Source organism: Chaetodon auriga, chromosome 23, assembly GCF_051107435.1.
Source record: "Chaetodon auriga isolate fChaAug3 chromosome 23, fChaAug3.hap1, whole genome shotgun sequence".
Taxonomy (NCBI): domain Eukaryota; kingdom Metazoa; phylum Chordata; class Actinopteri; order Chaetodontiformes; family Chaetodontidae; genus Chaetodon; species Chaetodon auriga.
Genome location: NC_135096.1, coordinates 8825651 through 8843029, shown reverse-complemented (window position 1 = coordinate 8843029; position 17379 = coordinate 8825651). Strand labels below are relative to the sequence as shown.

At 40.8% G+C, this 17379-nt stretch overlaps 2 protein-coding genes across 2 annotated transcripts; both read right to left on the bottom strand.

Annotated features, from left to right (window-relative positions):
• Positions 1-1522: 1522 nt before the first annotated feature.
• On the bottom strand, positions 1523-13528 carry dhrsx (dehydrogenase/reductase (SDR family) X-linked). Its single transcript, XM_076723860.1, has 7 exons — positions 13429-13528; positions 6809-6916; positions 6435-6503; positions 4716-4817; positions 4378-4585; positions 3459-3666; positions 1523-2527 (listed from the first exon to the last, which is right to left on the bottom strand). The coding sequence occupies exons 1-7, from the start codon at positions 13526-13528 to the stop codon at positions 2354-2356; spliced, it is 969 nt and encodes a 322-aa protein (XP_076579975.1). The 3' UTR covers positions 1523-2353.
• Positions 8418-13540, bottom strand: LOC143316123 (E3 SUMO-protein ligase ZBED1-like). The gene is made up of 2 exons (XM_076723859.1): positions 13429-13540; positions 8418-11266 (listed from the first exon to the last, which is right to left on the bottom strand). Exon 2 carries the CDS (start codon positions 11216-11218, stop codon positions 9167-9169), a length of 2052 nt encoding a protein of 683 aa, XP_076579974.1. The 5' UTR covers positions 11219-11266; positions 13429-13540; the 3' UTR covers positions 8418-9166.
• Between the last annotated feature and the right edge of the window lie 3839 nt (positions 13541-17379).

The window sequence follows — 17379 nt, the reverse complement described above, 5'->3', positions numbered from 1 at the left end:
TGGACCAAGAGGCACCAGTATGTTGACTTTATATCTGACGTGTTCATCAATAAAAGAAAATAACAAATGTTTGGATCTACCAGCTGTTCTCTACCTGTTGACAAATTTGGATTGAGTCAACCCAATTAGAAAAAAATAAATTCAAACCTTAATATTTCAATTAACAGAGCATATCGCTTCTGAAGAATTATGTAACCTGTGTAAAGCTGAAGCTAGACGGCATAATTGGAGTAAAGTTTTTGGCAAATTAATCCTCCAGAAGCAGTGAATTTCCTCTGTCAGAGTATGTTTCCAAAGAGATGCCTGGTTTGACTTTTTAGCTGAAAAGGATAGAGATGTCTCCTCACAAGCGTTTGCCTGTCAGACATGATGCATCTATCTGCTCTCAGGATTAGCCTTTGCACAGAATCCCATTTTCCTGTCGAGGGAGGCTGCCTTGAAATATCCGCCGAGTCGAGCTCACTGTCACTGTCAGGGTCATTTCTCAGAGGCATGTTGTTTTACAAGTCAGTCATGTTGCCGAACAGTGTTATACTCAAAATTTACTTATTTATTTATTTCTTATTATTTTCTAATATGTTGATTAAAAGAAGAATATATATGTGTGTGTGTGTGTGTGTGTGTGTGTGTGTGTTCAGTCATACATTATTTTAATGGAATCCATGATTTTGTGTATCCTGTATTCAATACTGTGGAAAAAGTTTCTTATGCACCTCATGCAGTGTCAGTGCAGATGAGATGTATGAAAATAGTGTTGACGTGTTCACATTTGATGCCTACACTCACGCACAGCTCAGTTCAGACTGCTGCCATCGTGCCTCCTTTTTATTATTTGGTAAAAAATAAAATTGTCAAGTGGCTCAGACCCTCAAAGGCAATTTCTTTATTGGCATTTAACATATTCTTGCCATCGATGAAGCATCTTTCTCAATCTGTCGGCATGACATATATTATAAAGTAATACACAATGGAAAAAGGCATCTTTCACAGTGATCACGGTAAACCATCAGTGTGCAAAATACAATCAATAAATTGAACACTTATTTGGAATGAATTGAAATGAACACAGTAGAGAGAGGTGGCATATCAGCAACAGACCAAAGGACATTAGAGACACCATGTCATGTGTCCTCTTTTTATACTAACAGAAATGTAAGACAACTCCTTCAACCTGGACAACACCCTCAATAACACTGAGAGCTTTGATAAATAACACAGTAACTCCTGCACATGGAGGACAGGTGTCTGGCTGAGAAGTCTCTTCGGATCTTTTTGGCCTATCAGGCAGATGGGGCTGTTTGATTAGTCCTTTGCTGATTGGATACCTGCATGTTAAATCAAACCAATTCACAACCGATCATTAATTAATTAATGGCAGTAGTTCATCAAGGAAACGCATAATTTTCCTTCCTGATGGTTCAAAATACTCATAATACAAATGATTTCAGTGTATTTCACAGATTCAAGCTACCATTGTATCACAATACTTAAATATGTTGGAGTTTGTTTGTTTGTTTGTTTGTTTGTTTTTGTCAACTTAAGCTAGAGCTGTTAGTATGAGGGAGCTCTTTTTCCCACATAATTTCTCTTAATCTGCATGTAAATGTGGATTCATAATATATGTTAGAACGGATTTTCATTAAGGCTGCAGTAAATTCTAAAACTTAAATTTAGTGGTATCCAAAGGGAAAATCTACCCCAAAACTGATGTTATTTATTTATTTTTGACATAGAAATAAACTCTTAAAAACATATCGAGAACTTAATTTCCACAATATGAATATTTTCCATTAACAAGTCTGAACAAAGTTCAGGTGAAAAAAATCTGGATTTTTTAAATATTGAATCCTGATTTTATACAACTCACATTCTCGCACATGACATCACATTTATTGAAACATAAATGGAGGCTGTGCAAAAATATATGTTTTAAAAAATCATCTGTAGACTTAAACATGCACCTTTAAAGGCACTTCGGTTGCTCCTGTGATCAGACTGTCTCTGATTATTCAACACAACAAAGGTGCTTGACTAGGAAAAACTTACTACGAAAGTCTGGATCAGTGTCAATAAAACAAGTGCATTTGACACATGGAGAACTTGGTATTTCACTCTGTATCCCACTTGTTCAAGAACAACAAAACAGAAGGGGCAGAAGGAGAACCATGTCCATAAAGAGTAGCTCACAGTTTCCATTGTATACACAGTGTGACACTTAATGTATGCCATAGAATTTGCTCTTAGCACAGCGAATTTAATTGCTGGGACAGTGTAAAGTGAGACAGTAAGCTCTGGATAGCCTCTCTCAGATGAGTCTGGAGGGTGTGGGTCACATCAGGTTGCGTCAGGCCTCCTACAGGCCCACAAGCTGACAGCTCTTCTTCCAGAGCTTGGCTTGGAGCTCGGAGTCGTAGGAAATGTCGGAGGACTGCCTCTTCTCGCCGTTGTACAGGTAACAGCCCCCGACCCCCTCCATCTCCAAGGCAGCTGCAGCATAGATGGAAATGGATGCTCCCTCTGCTGGAGTCTGAGAAGGAGATGCGTGAAGAAAAGAACCATCGACAGGTTGAGTTTAAAGAAAAGGTGCTCCTCAGATTTCTCAGTCTTACCAGGCAGTTTTTATGTTTGAACTTTTATGTTTGAACTTGTTGTCAGTCTGCCTGCACTGCTGTGACTGCCGCTCAGAAGGCAGAGGAGATAGTCCACTACTCTGGTCAGTGGTTCGATCCCTGGCCTCTTGGACAAGATACTGAACCTCAGATTGCTCCTGGTACCTGTGCCATCAGTGTGTGTGTGTGTGTGTGTGTGTGAACACAGCATGAGTTGTAAAGGGCTTTGAGAAGTCGGTGGACTAGATATAAATATACTTTTTTCTTATTTTAAGTAATATTTCCCCCCCTTGTCTTTGAGGTTTTGCATGTTTAAAGACCCTGTGGCAGCTGTCCATCATAATTTGCCCGGCAGGCCTTCCATCACTAATTTTAAATATATTTTAACATCTTTTACAGAAGGATGTGGTTTAATTTAACGATAGCCTCATATCAATAGACTAAACCTGACACCATACATATTTCTTCATAATGTGTGTGCTGGCTGTGTACTTATCAGGAAGGCCATGTTACAAGTTACCGTCAGAAATCCGGATCAGGCTGGGTGATGTATCACATTGATTTCATTAATCAGATTGTTTTGCACAGTGTGTAAAAGCTGGTGCTCTACTTCGCTCAAGCATCGAATACCGACAGTCCACAGCACAGGATAACAGCCATGCTCAACTGTCTTGCACATTAAATCCTAAATTATGTGCTGTTTCGTTGATATTTTTCCTTCTTGCATTTTGCAGGAAAAAAAGCAGTTCAAATTGTTAGTGATGCCCATGCTTCAGAAAAGTCAAGATATCACCAAACACGAGCATAGATACTGTACACAGACGACAACTCGTACTATTAAACATGTACCCTGAACAGTGTCTTGGCCACTGGCTTCTTCAGCAGCTGCGCGAGAGTCCACAGGTTGTCGTACAGCGCTGTGTCCACCATGCCGGGGTCCACGGCGTTGACGATCACCGGGAAGCCGCCGGCCATCAGCTGCTCCTGCAGGTAGTAGGTGAAGAGGACCATAGCCAACTTGCTTTGGGAGTAGGCGCCATGGGAACTGTAGCATATTCTATAGGAAGAGAGAGGGAGGGTGTGCCAGTGTGTAGGTTAACTCTGGAATCATGCTGTCATTGAAATGAGCGCAAATTCTCAATGTGGCGTATCGCTTTGTCAGCTTCACACCGAGACGTGACGGTCGATTACAGTTCAGAGCTCAGTTGTCTATGTTGATTTTAAGGCTGACACCAAGAGTGTAGACAATATTTTTGAGCATAGTGCTAATCATAGCCTGCAAACTGTTTCGACACGCACTACAGAGACAACATCTACTCATTTCCCGAGATGAGGAAAAGCCATGAGTCAGATCTCAAAGTGCAGCCGAGCTCCAGACTCTGCTCCTCTGTATTCCTCTTTGTGCTATCTGTGAGGCAATTTTCCATGAAAAGGAGTAACTGCAGGATATTCAACTAGAAGAGACCACACACTGCACTCTGCTTTTCTTAAAAAAAAAAAAAAAAACACTGATTCTAAGAAGAAATAAATCTGATTTGCCAATCGCAGGGAAATTATGAAACTAGTTGCACAATCAGTTAACAACAGAATGCAGCACAACACATTTGGTTGTAACTGCACAGTGTGCTGATGCTGGTGGGAATACCATTAGTTTTACGGGAGTTATTTCTTTCAGAGCAACAGACGACGATACGAATGTATTATTCACCCTGCAGTGTTTAGTGTTTGTGCCACTGCCTCGTTTCAGGGTTTCCATCGTTCCTCTTACCTCCTGTTTAAGTCTTCCATGTCCATAATTCCTGCATAGTGTGTAGCAGAGGACATGTTGACGATTCTGGAGCAGCAGCCCTGTCTTCCTGCCTTCTTCAGCATATCCAGCAGCAGTTTGGTGAGCAGGAAGTGGCCGAGGTAGTTGAGTACGAAGTGGAACTCAAAGCCGTCCTCTGTTTTTCTTTCAGGAACCAACATGGTTCCAGCTACATGAGAGAATAACAGAGAACAATGCACATGCAATCCCTCAGTATAAATTGTGTTTAACCAAGCACCTGAAAATGTAATTTGAGTACAGCCTGTCAGGCATTCACAGAGACAATGAAAGCAGCCTACCGTTGTTCACCAGGACATGGAGGGGGAGACCTTTGTCTTTGAACTTCTGCACAAACTGTCGCACGGATTTCAGCGAGGTCAGGTCGACAAACATAAACTCAGCTGTCAACAGAAAAGCCACGTTAGCACAGACTCCTGAGCTCTGTCTGACTGAAGAGATGAACAGATGTATGATTTCTGACCTGACAGTTTTTAAAGAAGCATTTCAGGCACAGTTTTTCAGAAATTCATCTGAAATATTTCTGTGATACAATGGTCACGAGCATCTTGCAGACTAGTTCTGTCTGCACTGACTTGTGAGTATCTAGCCAACGATTGCTGATCGGTGCAATCACGAATTAATCGTTTTTTGTTTTTTTTTTTAGAACAGTGCTGAAGTACAGTTCTGACATACTGGTACTGGATTAGATACTACATTAAACTTCTACTCCACCATATTGTATATCAGAGGGAACTATTAGATGATGATAATACTAATAGTTATTATCATTATCATTATTCGGTTGAGAAATACAGGACTAAACTAGCTAACTGTGCATAATGTAGCTAAAACTAGCCACGAGCTATAACTGTGCTGCTTACACATGTATGCATCAGTATTAAGAATCTAAAAATACCTTTTATAATATATTTGAATGATGGATGCTTTTATTTTTGATGCTTTTAATACTGACAGCAATCAGTAACAATATCAATAATAACTGCTAATACTTCTTAGTAGAAATTTAAATGCAGGATTTCTCCTTGTAATGGAGTAGTTTATATGCTTCACTGTGTTAACCAGGGTGTCTCTTACCTTGATAAGAGCAGTGTTTGTGGGCTTTAAAACCAAAACAATGGACTGAAAGAGGTTAAGAAGCTCTGAAGTTTTAAGACGAACAGCAGAGGTTGCGATTACTCTTGGTGGGTTTGTCACTAAAAAGCGAACTCATTCACATTACACAGTCAATTAACCACTGGCATTAAGTTCCTCAAAGGGTAAACTGGAGCTGAAAAAGCATATCAGTTTTAAATCTGCAATATATATGACCTCAGGAATTAAAGCTCTGGAAGCTCTCTAAACCCTGGTACGGTCTTATTTCTTAGCAGCTGCAGGAGTGTCATTCATGAGGCACTTGCTCAAGCACTGAGTAAGGCCACGGTAGAGAATGTCGACGTACAGAAACACGTGAAAAAGCCTACTGAGAATTCAGTCAATTACTGGTGTAATTAGCACTGCTTGCCACCCACAGTTGGACTGAAACAAAGAGCTCTTTGTGTGGATATTGCGTGATGGCTGTCATTACGCTGACCTGTTTGTGCAGCTCTCTCTCTTGTGTTCAGATGGAAATTCACTTAAACCATGGTATGAGCAGAACTCAAACGTCGATTTTCTCTGTCAGCGATGTCTCAGAAATGTCATGAAGTATGGGTTAGTGTCACTCATGCCATATGCTTATGCGGCGTTTTTAGCTCGCCACCTCCACAGTTAACGTCGGCATATTGTAGGTCTTCTTGAATTTCATTGAAGCCAAATAATTGAGTCAAAATGATGTCTTAACTTCTATACATAGATTCAAATGCAGCAAACTTAAAATCTGCAGCTGGTTTGAAGGCTCTTGACATTTTGTGCCAGACTATTTGATAAAATGTTTTGTTTTTGGCTAAAAAAAAAAGAAAAAAAAGTGCAAATATGGCATATGTGACTAAAGACAGAGATGGAGGCAGACAGATGATTACCTTTCCCTTGGCTGCCGTCGTTTTGAATCATCCTGACAGCTGCTGCACCCTCTTCTCTCTCGTTCCCAGCTGGACATGATGGAGATCAGAGAGGCTTGTTGGCAGATGTCCAGCAGATATGCATTTCAGATCAATCCCTCAATTTATAAGATTCTCAAATGCCCCAAAAACAGAACTTTGAAAAGAGGACAGCACAAATTAAAGGCCCCCCTGTTGAGTGCATTAATAAAATTTGGATTTTTCACAGTTACGGTGCAGTGTCTACTTTTGACTTCATTTGCAGCATTTATTTATGCCAAAAATTAAGAGGAAAATTGCTAATTAAAGCTGGACTCATTATCTGGCTAAAGGCATATGATTGGACAGGAGCCTACCTATGACAACATGCATGCCCAGGTGTGCCAGGTGTCTCGCTGTCTCAAAACCCATTCCTCTGGTCCCCCCAGTCACAATGGCAACCCTTCCATTTTGCTTGGATAAGACTGTGTAGGAGGAGAGAGGGGACCACATGAGAACATGATGCAATCCTTCATTTCCAGTTGCAGCAGTTCACTTGTAAGATGCTGCCACGTAGCATTTAAAGCAAGAGAATGGAAGTCCAACCAGTCCAGGTCAATGCTAATCAATCAAAAATGGACTCTTTCAATTGACTGACATGGATTAAAAACAGAAGGTTAAAATATGTGGACTGTGTACGCTATGTTATGTCTATGAAGTCGAACAATCCCCACTGTTGTTGTATTTGCCAACAGATGCCATGGTGGAAGTCATGAATGCGGTCATAAATAAGCCTTTAATCACTGGTTTCTTGGATTCTTTTCTTTGATTTTCAGATAAATTGCACTGCACTGAAGGAAAACAAGTCTTCAGGGTCGAACCATAATCGTTTGTGACCAATCAGAGAACCTTTTTCTGACAAGCCTGGTGAGTACACTGTGAGGCTTTTCCCTTGAATGTACAATATGTAGTTTCTGCTGCTATGGATCCCTCAATCACAACAGCAACAAAAGATGGAGTATCCAATAACTTAAAATCCAGATACATTTTTTATTGGAGCCAAGTATCGACTGATTTGGAGTCCAGATCAGATATTTAGGTATAGATTTCTTTGTTTACACATGTACTTGAATACATATGAAGTCTTCTGCATACAAAGCGTTGTAGATTAGAGATTTTGAGGTGCACCAGAATGTACCAGGAAGTCTTATGTTTAACACTGAGTGAAGAAATGTGTTGATCGGATCGGAATAAAAAATAATTTTAACAACCAGGAACAACCACAATTAAATGAAATAGATAACACGGGTCAGTCTTTTTTTTAGACATTTTAATATAGAAAAGGTGCATCTTGCACTTTTATTCACAGGTTAACTGTCATGCACAATAGAGTTGGGTCAGTTTCCGTTTTTTCCAGTCTGGTCCAGTGTCGGAGCTTCAACCAGTTTGAATTTATGAACATCGTCTGAACCGGGTACGACAGATTAAAACGTAGTGTACATCATCAGCTTCATAGTGCTCAATCCAGCTTGTATTGCATTAGTCATAAGCAAAATGACAACATAATTCACATATTATGTTTGATCAAGTCCTCTTTCAACAAGACACGGATCCAGAGGAGAGGCAGGCCAGAGGTGTCAAGACGGCTGTTCTCACATAGATGATCAAGCACCTTCCTCACTGCCCACAGTCAACAGGATTGCCGGCGTGGCAGCTTAGCAGTAAGTTTAAAAAAAAAAAAAATGCTGTGTGAATATTATCCTTGTTTTGAAAATGTTCAAGTAAATGTGAAAGTCAAGTGTTAAGTGTTGTATTATAGTGTTTTTTTTTCTTTTTTTAATAAACATGTTAACTGAACTGGCTTTGTTTGTTATCCTTACAAAATAATTAGTTGGCATGACTTTTATTTTTCAGAATTCTTAGTGTATACAACTCAAAATTGTAAGTTTATTGACATATGGTGAAGTAAAATTGTGACTTCAACCATTGCAGTTTTTTGTATAGTTCACTTACAGGCTTTAATACACTCTTTCCGTCTTTAGGTTGTTTTTTTTCCCTTCTTTCTGAGATAAGAAGATTTATATCAATGTAATTTTTGCATGTCAAGTACAGAGTCAGGATGTGGTTAGGTGAACTTAGCATGATGACTACAAGGAGTGGAAACAGCCAACCGGGCTTTGCTCAAAGCAGAAAAAAGTCCAACAACACCTCGAAAGCTAATTGCTAATTAACACCATGTGTCTTATGTCTTCAACGTGTGCGCACCTAGAGCCACACCGCTATAAACAACAATACTTGGTTTTATAACGAGCGACGTGTTTGAGCTATTTCTTGAACAACAGGAGCTAAACAGTTGTTTTTTACATTTACATTTAGAGATTAAACAAATGGGAGTCCACGGGTGGGCTTTGGAGGTGTGTCTTTGAACGTTGGACAGCACAGGCTAGCCGTTTCTCCTGTTTCCAGTCTTTGCTCTGTAATTAATGTGGGGACATGAGATAACAATCTTCTCATCTCACTCTGAGAGAAAGCAGATAGGACTTTTCCCCCAAAATATTACACAATTCTTCTGAAATGAGCCGACAATATATGCCAAACCATTTTCATGCAAATTATTGACCAAAACTTGAAGAAAGATCATTTTAGCAGATCCATGAAATGTTAATGCTACTGTATGCAGGGTATAGATTGAAATGATTACAAATCTTTGACTTTTTGCACTTTAAAGCTTTCAGTCATTCAAGCGGCTGACCCAGACAACAGTTTCCCTCCCAAACATTGTCCAAATCATCCTCGCAAGGTTCAGGCTCATAGTAGCTTCGTGAGTTCTCGTACAAGAAGACCTGCTGATCGACTAAAGCTGGAGCTAAACGATTTCTTTTTCCGCACAGAACAGTACCAGAGGAGCTGAACAGCCTGTGACAAGGTACACTCATGGCAGGAACACACCAATACTTCTGGAGCACCTTCGGGAGGGTGGGAAACAAGGGTGCATGACTCGACCACCACAGTAAAGGGTCTTCATTCAGACCTAGGACTCGTTGTGATTTGTAGTTACTCAGCTCCTCTACAACTTGTGCATGCAGCTCCTCCTGGCTCTGGTCTGCATCAGACTGGCAAAATATGGCAGCCAAAGGATTGTCTTGGGTTACACTGCTGGCTGAAGATTCTCTTAGAGGTGTCTGCTTTTTGCTCGGTGGTTCATCAGTTACCAAAGAGAAATCATCTAGGCATGCTCGCTCAGCAGTTTGCTTCTCAAGGATTGCTTTTGCCTCTTCGATGACATTATCCTCAACTTTGGAGCGTTCCTGAGTGGACAGGAAAGGAAGTTTCTTGTACCGAGGATCAAGGAACGTAGCAATGTTGAGGAATGTTGAAATTTCTTGTGAGAGATGTGAATTCTGAGAATAGGTGCTTGATAGAACCTTTGCGATAACCTCTTTTGTCATGCTGATCTCTTTGAGGTCCCCTTCCTTGACCTTGAGGGTGTTGTTCAACAGCATATGAAGCACAGGCCTAACCATGCTAATGGTTGGATACCTGCAAGAAGTTATCATGTTTGTCACAACTTTAAAAGGCTGGAGGACTTCAATCAAACCCCCCAACAAGGCCCAATCAGAACCATCAAAGCTGAAATGATGGTTGCTGGAACTCTCTATAAGTGTTGCAGTGACAGCAACCTGTTGCTCTTTCAGTCTTTGTAACATTGCCAATGTGGCCAACCATGACCGACACCTGTCTGTGATGAGTGCACACTGAGTGAGGCCATGCTGCTTCTGTTTATCCCTCAGCAGATACATTGCTGGTTCTCTAAAATGATCAACAAGTTTGCGGCAACATCCCAAAAAGTTGTCGACTCCCGGCAGCTGGAAAGCTTCATCCATGGCACGGTTGATGGTATGTCCAAGGCAAGGCATTTCCACTGATAGCTCCAGGAGCGAGCATGCTTTAACGATGTCCACTGAACCATTTGTGGTGGCACCGCTGACTTTATGAGTTATCCCCCATTCAACAAAGGCTTCATACATCGCTCTGGTGATGTTCTCCGCTGTGTTGTCCTCTTGTACTTCAAATGTTTTTAGGCACTTGTTGGTCAAAGAGAAGCCAGTTGTACTGTTGTAATTAACTGAATGCATAGACAGTGAAATGTATGTTCTATTCTGGGTTTGGCTTTGCCAAAGGTCCGTCGTAACACCGCAGTTCACAACCCCAGTAAGCTCACTAAAGACCATATCCCGGGTACGGCAATACATCTGAGGAAGCATTTTAACTATGAGGTCGCTTTTGCTAGGTGGAGAGTAGCCAGGATCGACGGTACTCATTAAGGTCTTGAAAGTAGGCTCTTCAACTACAGATGCAGGATACAAACCCTCGCAGATGAAGTTGATGATGGCAGCAGTCAGATCATTGTGTCGTCTGTTTTCATAGTCTAAGCTCTGCCTTAAGTTCGTGTCCTGGGGTTGTTGCTGAACATGTAGACCCGACGGCTCAGTCTTTATCCTGGAGAATGCTGTGGCGAATGCCTCGCGCATCTGATCTGTGTTGCTCTTCACAAACTCACTGAACTCTACAGGGTGGTTCTTTTCAAGGTGGTACGACAGATTGGAGGTGTTTCCAGAATAAGCAATTTGACTCATACATACGCGACAGTATATCCGTTTCCAGTGCAATATGCAGCCATCTGCATCTGTGTCAAAGCCAAAGTATTTCCAGACTTTGCTTTTTGCCCGTGGGTGGGCAACCAGATTGAGGCCAGAGCATGAAGGTCCTGAGCTTTTAGCCTCCATTGGTTCCTTCAGTAAGCAATCCACTTGGATGCCTTCACTTATGAGTACCTAACAAGAATAGTGAAATAAACAATTGAGGATGTTGATAAAAACACTTTAGCTATTTTTGAGACGACACTGAGATGGTATTGTAAACCCTTTCTGCGATGTTTACATGTAAACAACAAATCAGATTACTGTGAGAAATCAGGTTAAGGCAGGAAGTGTAATTTCTTTCATGTTGCTGCTGTCTGATCTGATCTCTCGAAAATCTGTTTCACATGCAATGCAACAATGCTCCCTCTGCCAAGTCCATTATATCTCTACTATTATGTTCTATATTACTTCCCAGAATGCAATCTCACTGAAGGAAGAAAGCTTGTTTGGGTTAGTCTCAGTTTAGTTCAAGTCCAATGATTGATATATGTTTGACTGTGATGGTTTGATGTAGACATGGCATCTTTTGTTGGCTGCAGGATTTTCGTCAAACACATGACCACGTGTAAAAAAAGAATAAACCCAAAGTAGATTCTGGAAGGAGCGAAACATTGTTACTGTGGGCTCTATAGGCTGAAAGATATAAGTCCTCTGAGCAAACCCAGAATCACAAGCTGGGTGTGGTCAGGCGCCTCAGTCACTAGTGCCTCAGTTTAATTTACTACATGAAGGAGGATTTAAAAATGATCCCTTCAATTATGACACGTTCGACCCATTTGCGCACTCTGGGTTTTACGGTGTAGTTTAAGATTGAAATAAAAACAGATTTTTCAGTCAAACTTTATCTTTTTGTCATGGTGTGGGATATTCTACTAATAGCAATTAATCAGAAGACTTCTGGGACTTTACTTTCTAGCCACTGCACTCTGATATTGACTGCCTGCATTCTCTAAGAGATTAGAGTGTAATTCTTCTGGCTGGGGACACAATCATGTCTTTGTCCTGAAGTGTAATGTAATACAAATTTCTCACCCTACCATCGTCACATGCTTCAACAAAAAACCTCCTTGTGTGAAAGGTTCAAATTCAAATTACAAGCTAAGAAGAGTAACATTCAAAAGACCATCACTGCAGTTTGAGTGTGTGCTATGAGACAGTAGTTATTTTAAGGCAAGCTGTTAAAATTCAATTGAACCAACATTTTCCACAGCTTCTAGTCACATTTCCTGGTCATTGCAGCAGGTGGGCGCCTATCAGTTGAGGCTCAACTTCAACTGAACAAACTCTAGAGCCTGTTGGACATTGGGGACCCTGAGTTGAGATGATTTTATCAAACAACTGCTTCCAAGCTTAAGAGTGACGTTTGAGGTTGAAATTCTTAAGAGTTATATGACTTTTGAAGGCAGGTCTCTCTATGTGTACATACACTGTAATTCAATTAACAGTAATTAAATACATTTTAGGATAATTACCATATATTGTTACGGCGCATTTATTCACGCTCTGTGTCGGTCATATTTGAATGAAAAGGTCAAATAATGTTGGAAATTGTGATTATATGATCTCATGTTATCAATCTACAAATTCAAAAAGGAACTAAACTGTTATTAAGGCTTTTGTTTATTACATGTAAAGAGTTTGGCCATAGAGGAACGCTGCTGTCTGCATCCCTTTGATTAGTTGATGCGTAATTTTGCTTACAGTTGTGATATATCTCAATATCAGAAAATATCCTTAGTAATATTGTGAAAATATTTTCACCAAGTATTGTCATGGCGACAAACTACTGCTGTTCCCCAAATGAAAACGTTAACTTTGGCTTATTTATTTTTGCCCTCACTGAGAAGATGTGGTTATGAAAAGAAGGCAAGGATCCGTCATATGTTTGTAATCCATGAACAGACAAAAACATTGCTTTCTGCTCAATATGTTTTTCAATTAATACACACATTTCAGTGGATTTTATGCAACAAGCATTATCCCTGGACAGACAGATGTTTGAACCATGATAATAAACTCACCTTTAAGCCAACATGTGGCAAGAGGCATGTTTTCCACAGACTGGGTTTTCCAATAATAGCAATACCACTTTTATTTTTAAAAAATAAAAAAATTATCTCAGGTTCTATTAACGAAATTCGTTAGTCAATAAATGACAGAATATTTTATGTAAACTGTCACATTTCCACTGAGAGCTGCATGCAAAAGAAAGAATGGCTGGCAGTGGAAAATTATAATCTAAAAGAAGAGATTAGCAGATTAACACACATGTAGGAATGAGAAATTGACCAGACCTGGGAGCGTAAACGATCTGTTGAACATCTGATAGAGAAGAACCTTCATTCCGCACCAATACAGCCTAACAAGAGGCACCAGCACTGCGATCAGCCACATCACTCCGCTTCCGAGTTCAGCTGTACGTCGCGATAACGAGTCCGATTCGCAGCCTTCATCGCATTTGTAGCCTCTGTGGTTCCGCCCCCAAAACATTTGCGTCAGAAGATGCCGAGCTGCACGGTTTGATTGTCTGACTATATGGTTAATTTGCTCTTAAATCAATTCCGTCTTGGTCTCTACTTGACCTCCACCATTCATCAGTTTCAATCTTTATGACGTTTAGTCAGTGTTTTTAAAGTAGAACCTAACTATAATGTATATAATGCACTTAAAAAAGTCCGCATGTGTGAGTTAACTCAGTTGTGTAAATGTATGCATGATGCAAGAGAAACAGACTTCAGACTCCTCATTTTGATACTTTTAACTAACTGAAAGCTGCCATTGTCACGTAATGTGTTGTACTGTGTTTCATAAGCTCTTTTGATGTGCTTAGACATGATTATTAGTTAAGCTCTCAGGTAGTGGTTATTATGCTTTCCAAGTGAACCCCAGCTAAAGACAGTCGCAAGAAGTGGATTAAACAACTGGTTAGGCACGCTTAAAGGAAAACTGCCAACAGAGTGCAGCAGGTTAATATTCCTGAATACAGTATGACTAAATGATTCACTGAAAATGATTAATTATCTATCAGGAGTGTACTTGTGAACCTGTTAAATGTACAGTATTCTTCTGTCAATTGTCATGGTTGTTCATTGGCAGTGATTGTTCAGATGATCTAAACTTGTAGATGAAATAACAGAACTTAAGTTCAGTTGGATTTATTTTGACATTTCTCCTGTTGACAGGTGGCAGCTGCTAGTGGAGCATATGGCGGTTGATTGTTGGGACAAGGTTTGAAGGGTCATTTGCATTACCTGGCCTCTCCTCATGATGACCGTGAACAAGCTTTGGTCCTAAGCAGCTGATTGCGGTCTGAGACCCTTCGTAAAGGTTATGTCAAAGCTCGAATCATTTGAGGTGATAAAACCTTTGCATGGTGCTCCTCTCCTTTTTTTTTTTTTTTTACTCTAAAGTTGTACAGGATATAAATCATGCACAGATCTTGCTTAAAATGGTGAAGAGAATTTTTTCATTTTTAAAATCAGGCAATCTTTTACTCACTTTCAATTCATTACTACTCACAGTCAGACATTTTAGCAAAGGTAGCCTGACTTTTGCATGCCCACACCAATACATAGTTTGCAAATGCTGGAATCAGCCTTTAAAGTGGCCGTTTTGTGTGAGAATTAAGCATAAAATGTAATCCCCCTTCAGCTTTCAAAATGCCCAAATTCCAGGAAAACACAGACCATATCAAATCACAGTACAGAGCATCACTGAGACGACCATATTCTGAAATTTACATCACGTCAACCCTGGCAGCTCTGTAGACATGGATAGTACAATGTGTTCTTTGATATTGTTGAGGAGGCAAGATCAGATTTTGATATTAGTCTCACCCAGAGTGAACATCCCTTCTCAGTCCTTTACTCGTGATTTGAAATGACCATGAATCACATATTATTTAGGGGGAAGAACAGGGTTTTTTTTTATTTTCATTCCTCAGTCATGTGTGGCACTTTGGTCAGGATGAATCTGTGTTCCCCACTGAATCTTTAGTCATGGCGTGCTGTCACATATAATGTAGCTGGCCATTCTGGACACATTTGAGCATCATATTGCCTGTGGCTGCATGAAAGAAAACATTGTGGCTTCTGATATCTGACTTCATCAGAGAAATATATTCCAATCAAGCAAAACATTATGACCACCTGCGTAATACTGTGTTGGTCCGTCTTTTGTTGCCAAAACAGCCCCGACCCACCGAGGCATGGACCCCACTAGACCCCTGACGCTGTGCTGTGGTATCTGGCACCAAGATGTTAGCAGCAGATCCTTCAAGTCCTGTAAGTTGCGAGGTGAGGCCTCCATGGATCGGACTTGTACATCACATCCCACAGATGCTCGACTGGATTGAGATCTGGGGAATTTTGAGGCCAAATCAACACCTCAAACCACCACTGAACCATTTTGACACAACAGCCAAGTGACCATGAAATGTGCTGAGGCGAACATCGACTGCAGACTGCATGATTTCTGTTGAGAGAGCAGGGTCACATGATTCTTGAGCTAAGGGACATAACATGTCCTACACAGAAAAGTCTTATTTATGATAAATAAAAAAAAAAAATCCATTCCTAATAATAAAATGGCCACCATGGCCCTATTGTCTACACCGGAGACCAGCAGATAGCGGGGTCTGAGTCCAGACAAAAAAAAAAATTTAAAAACAGTCCTCCCTTTGATCATCATAGGAAATGTAAGATCTCTCTCAAACATGATGCAAGAGGTGGCACTGCTGACTGAGCACCAGAGGGAGCGTGGCATTATGCTGTTCAGGGAGCTAACCATGCAAACTCGAGACACGACCACTGTGTTGGACTGTCTCCAGATATGGTGGGTAGACAGGACAGAGGAGAGGACGAAGAAGAACGGGGGAGTGCTGGGGTGTGTGGGAGATGTTTTGTTGTGCTCATGGGGAAGACTGACAGCCTCACACATTGTGCAATGGGTGATGGGCTACATAAACTTCTTGCATGGGGAATCCACCACATCTGTATGGTGTTTTTCCAACAACAAAACCTGGATTACTCCTGACATAAAGGATGTCCTCAATAAAAAAAAGACCGTCTTTAAGTCAGGAAATAAAGATGAGCTGACGAATGTGCAGAGGGAGCTGAGTGAATTGAACACTGGAGTCTGAAGAGCCTATTGAGGACTGAAAGTGGGTGAGTGATCTAAACTATATCTGCTCAAGCCCCATTGTCTGCAGTCTCTGCACACATACAGCACTGTGAGTCTGACATGTTTGTCTGCGGCACGGCAGCCCTGCAGGCTACAACAGTCCCGACTCCCCTCCTCTTCACTCTCTGCACTGCAGACTCAACACGTAAATCAGGTAACTGCCACCTGCAAAAGTTCTCCTACCACTCTTCAATCGTCACAGATAGGGACGACATGCAGTACAGAGAACAGGCCAGGGTAAGAGTGTGAGAAGAGGTCTGATTTATGGACTCCTGATCCCAGCCTATTTTTTAATTTCTGACATGGTCTCAGCTCCACCCTTCAATGTCCTGGAAAAAAAGAAAAAAAAAAAAAAAAGCCAACCAGAAAAGACCAGATATGTTCACCCCCAGGGCCACCACATTTGTTCCATTCAGCACTTTCACATTGCTGGGTGAATTGAATATTGTAGCTTCAAAGAGATGCTGCCAGAAGTTTTCTGCTTCCCACTGTCTTCACAAACAGCCCCACAACTGGGATTCAAGTATCTTCTGAACCAACACGTCCTCATACCTCAACAACTGAATAAGTTGATTGTCAGTGACTCCCAAAATGACACATATGACCATTGGAGCTCACCTGTGGTATGTAGTTTCCATTTTTCCGGGTTAAAATGTGGCAGTGTAAAGGTTGCAGAATATTTAGCAGACAGCATTAATACGTTTGTGGAGCTTTTGTTTTCAGGTGGAAGGAGAATTTATGAGGATTACTTCTGCTCCACTGGTATCCAAGTTCTCCAGATGTGGAACTTTTAGACTGAAATATCTCCACAACTACTGGATGGGTTGTATTTACATTTTGGACATGCATTGAGAATGAATCCTTCTGGCTGGGTAATCCTATTAATGTCCCTCTTCCTTCACTAACAGGCTAAAAGTTTGACTTTCTGGTAAAATATCTTGACATTGAGTGGAAGGATTGCTTTAACATTTGAATTCTTACCCTGTGCCATCATAATGTCAACATCACCTGCTATGCAAAAGTTACTCTTTAGAATTCTGTAATCTGTCTGTAATATTCTTGTT

What these genes read in the sequence shown, in the direction of transcription:
- LOC143316123 (XM_076723859.1), bottom strand. Translation starts at nt 11,218, where the DNA reads ATGGAGGCTAAAAGCTCAGGACCTTCATGCTCTGGCCTCAATCTGGTT.
- dhrsx (XM_076723860.1), bottom strand. Translation starts at nt 13,528, where the DNA reads ATGTGGCTGATCGCAGTGCTGGTGCCTCTTGTTAGGCTGTATTGGTGC. An exon ending in ATGGAAGACTTAAACAGGAG is followed by an intron (nt 3,667 to 4,377) that starts GTAAGAGGAACG and finishes CTCTTCCTATAG; the next exon opens with AATATGCTACAGTTCCCATG. An exon ending in TGGCCAAGACACTGTTCAGG is followed by an intron (nt 2,528 to 3,458) that starts GTACATGTTTAA and finishes TCTCCTTCTCAG; the next exon opens with ACTCCAGCAGAGGGAGCATC.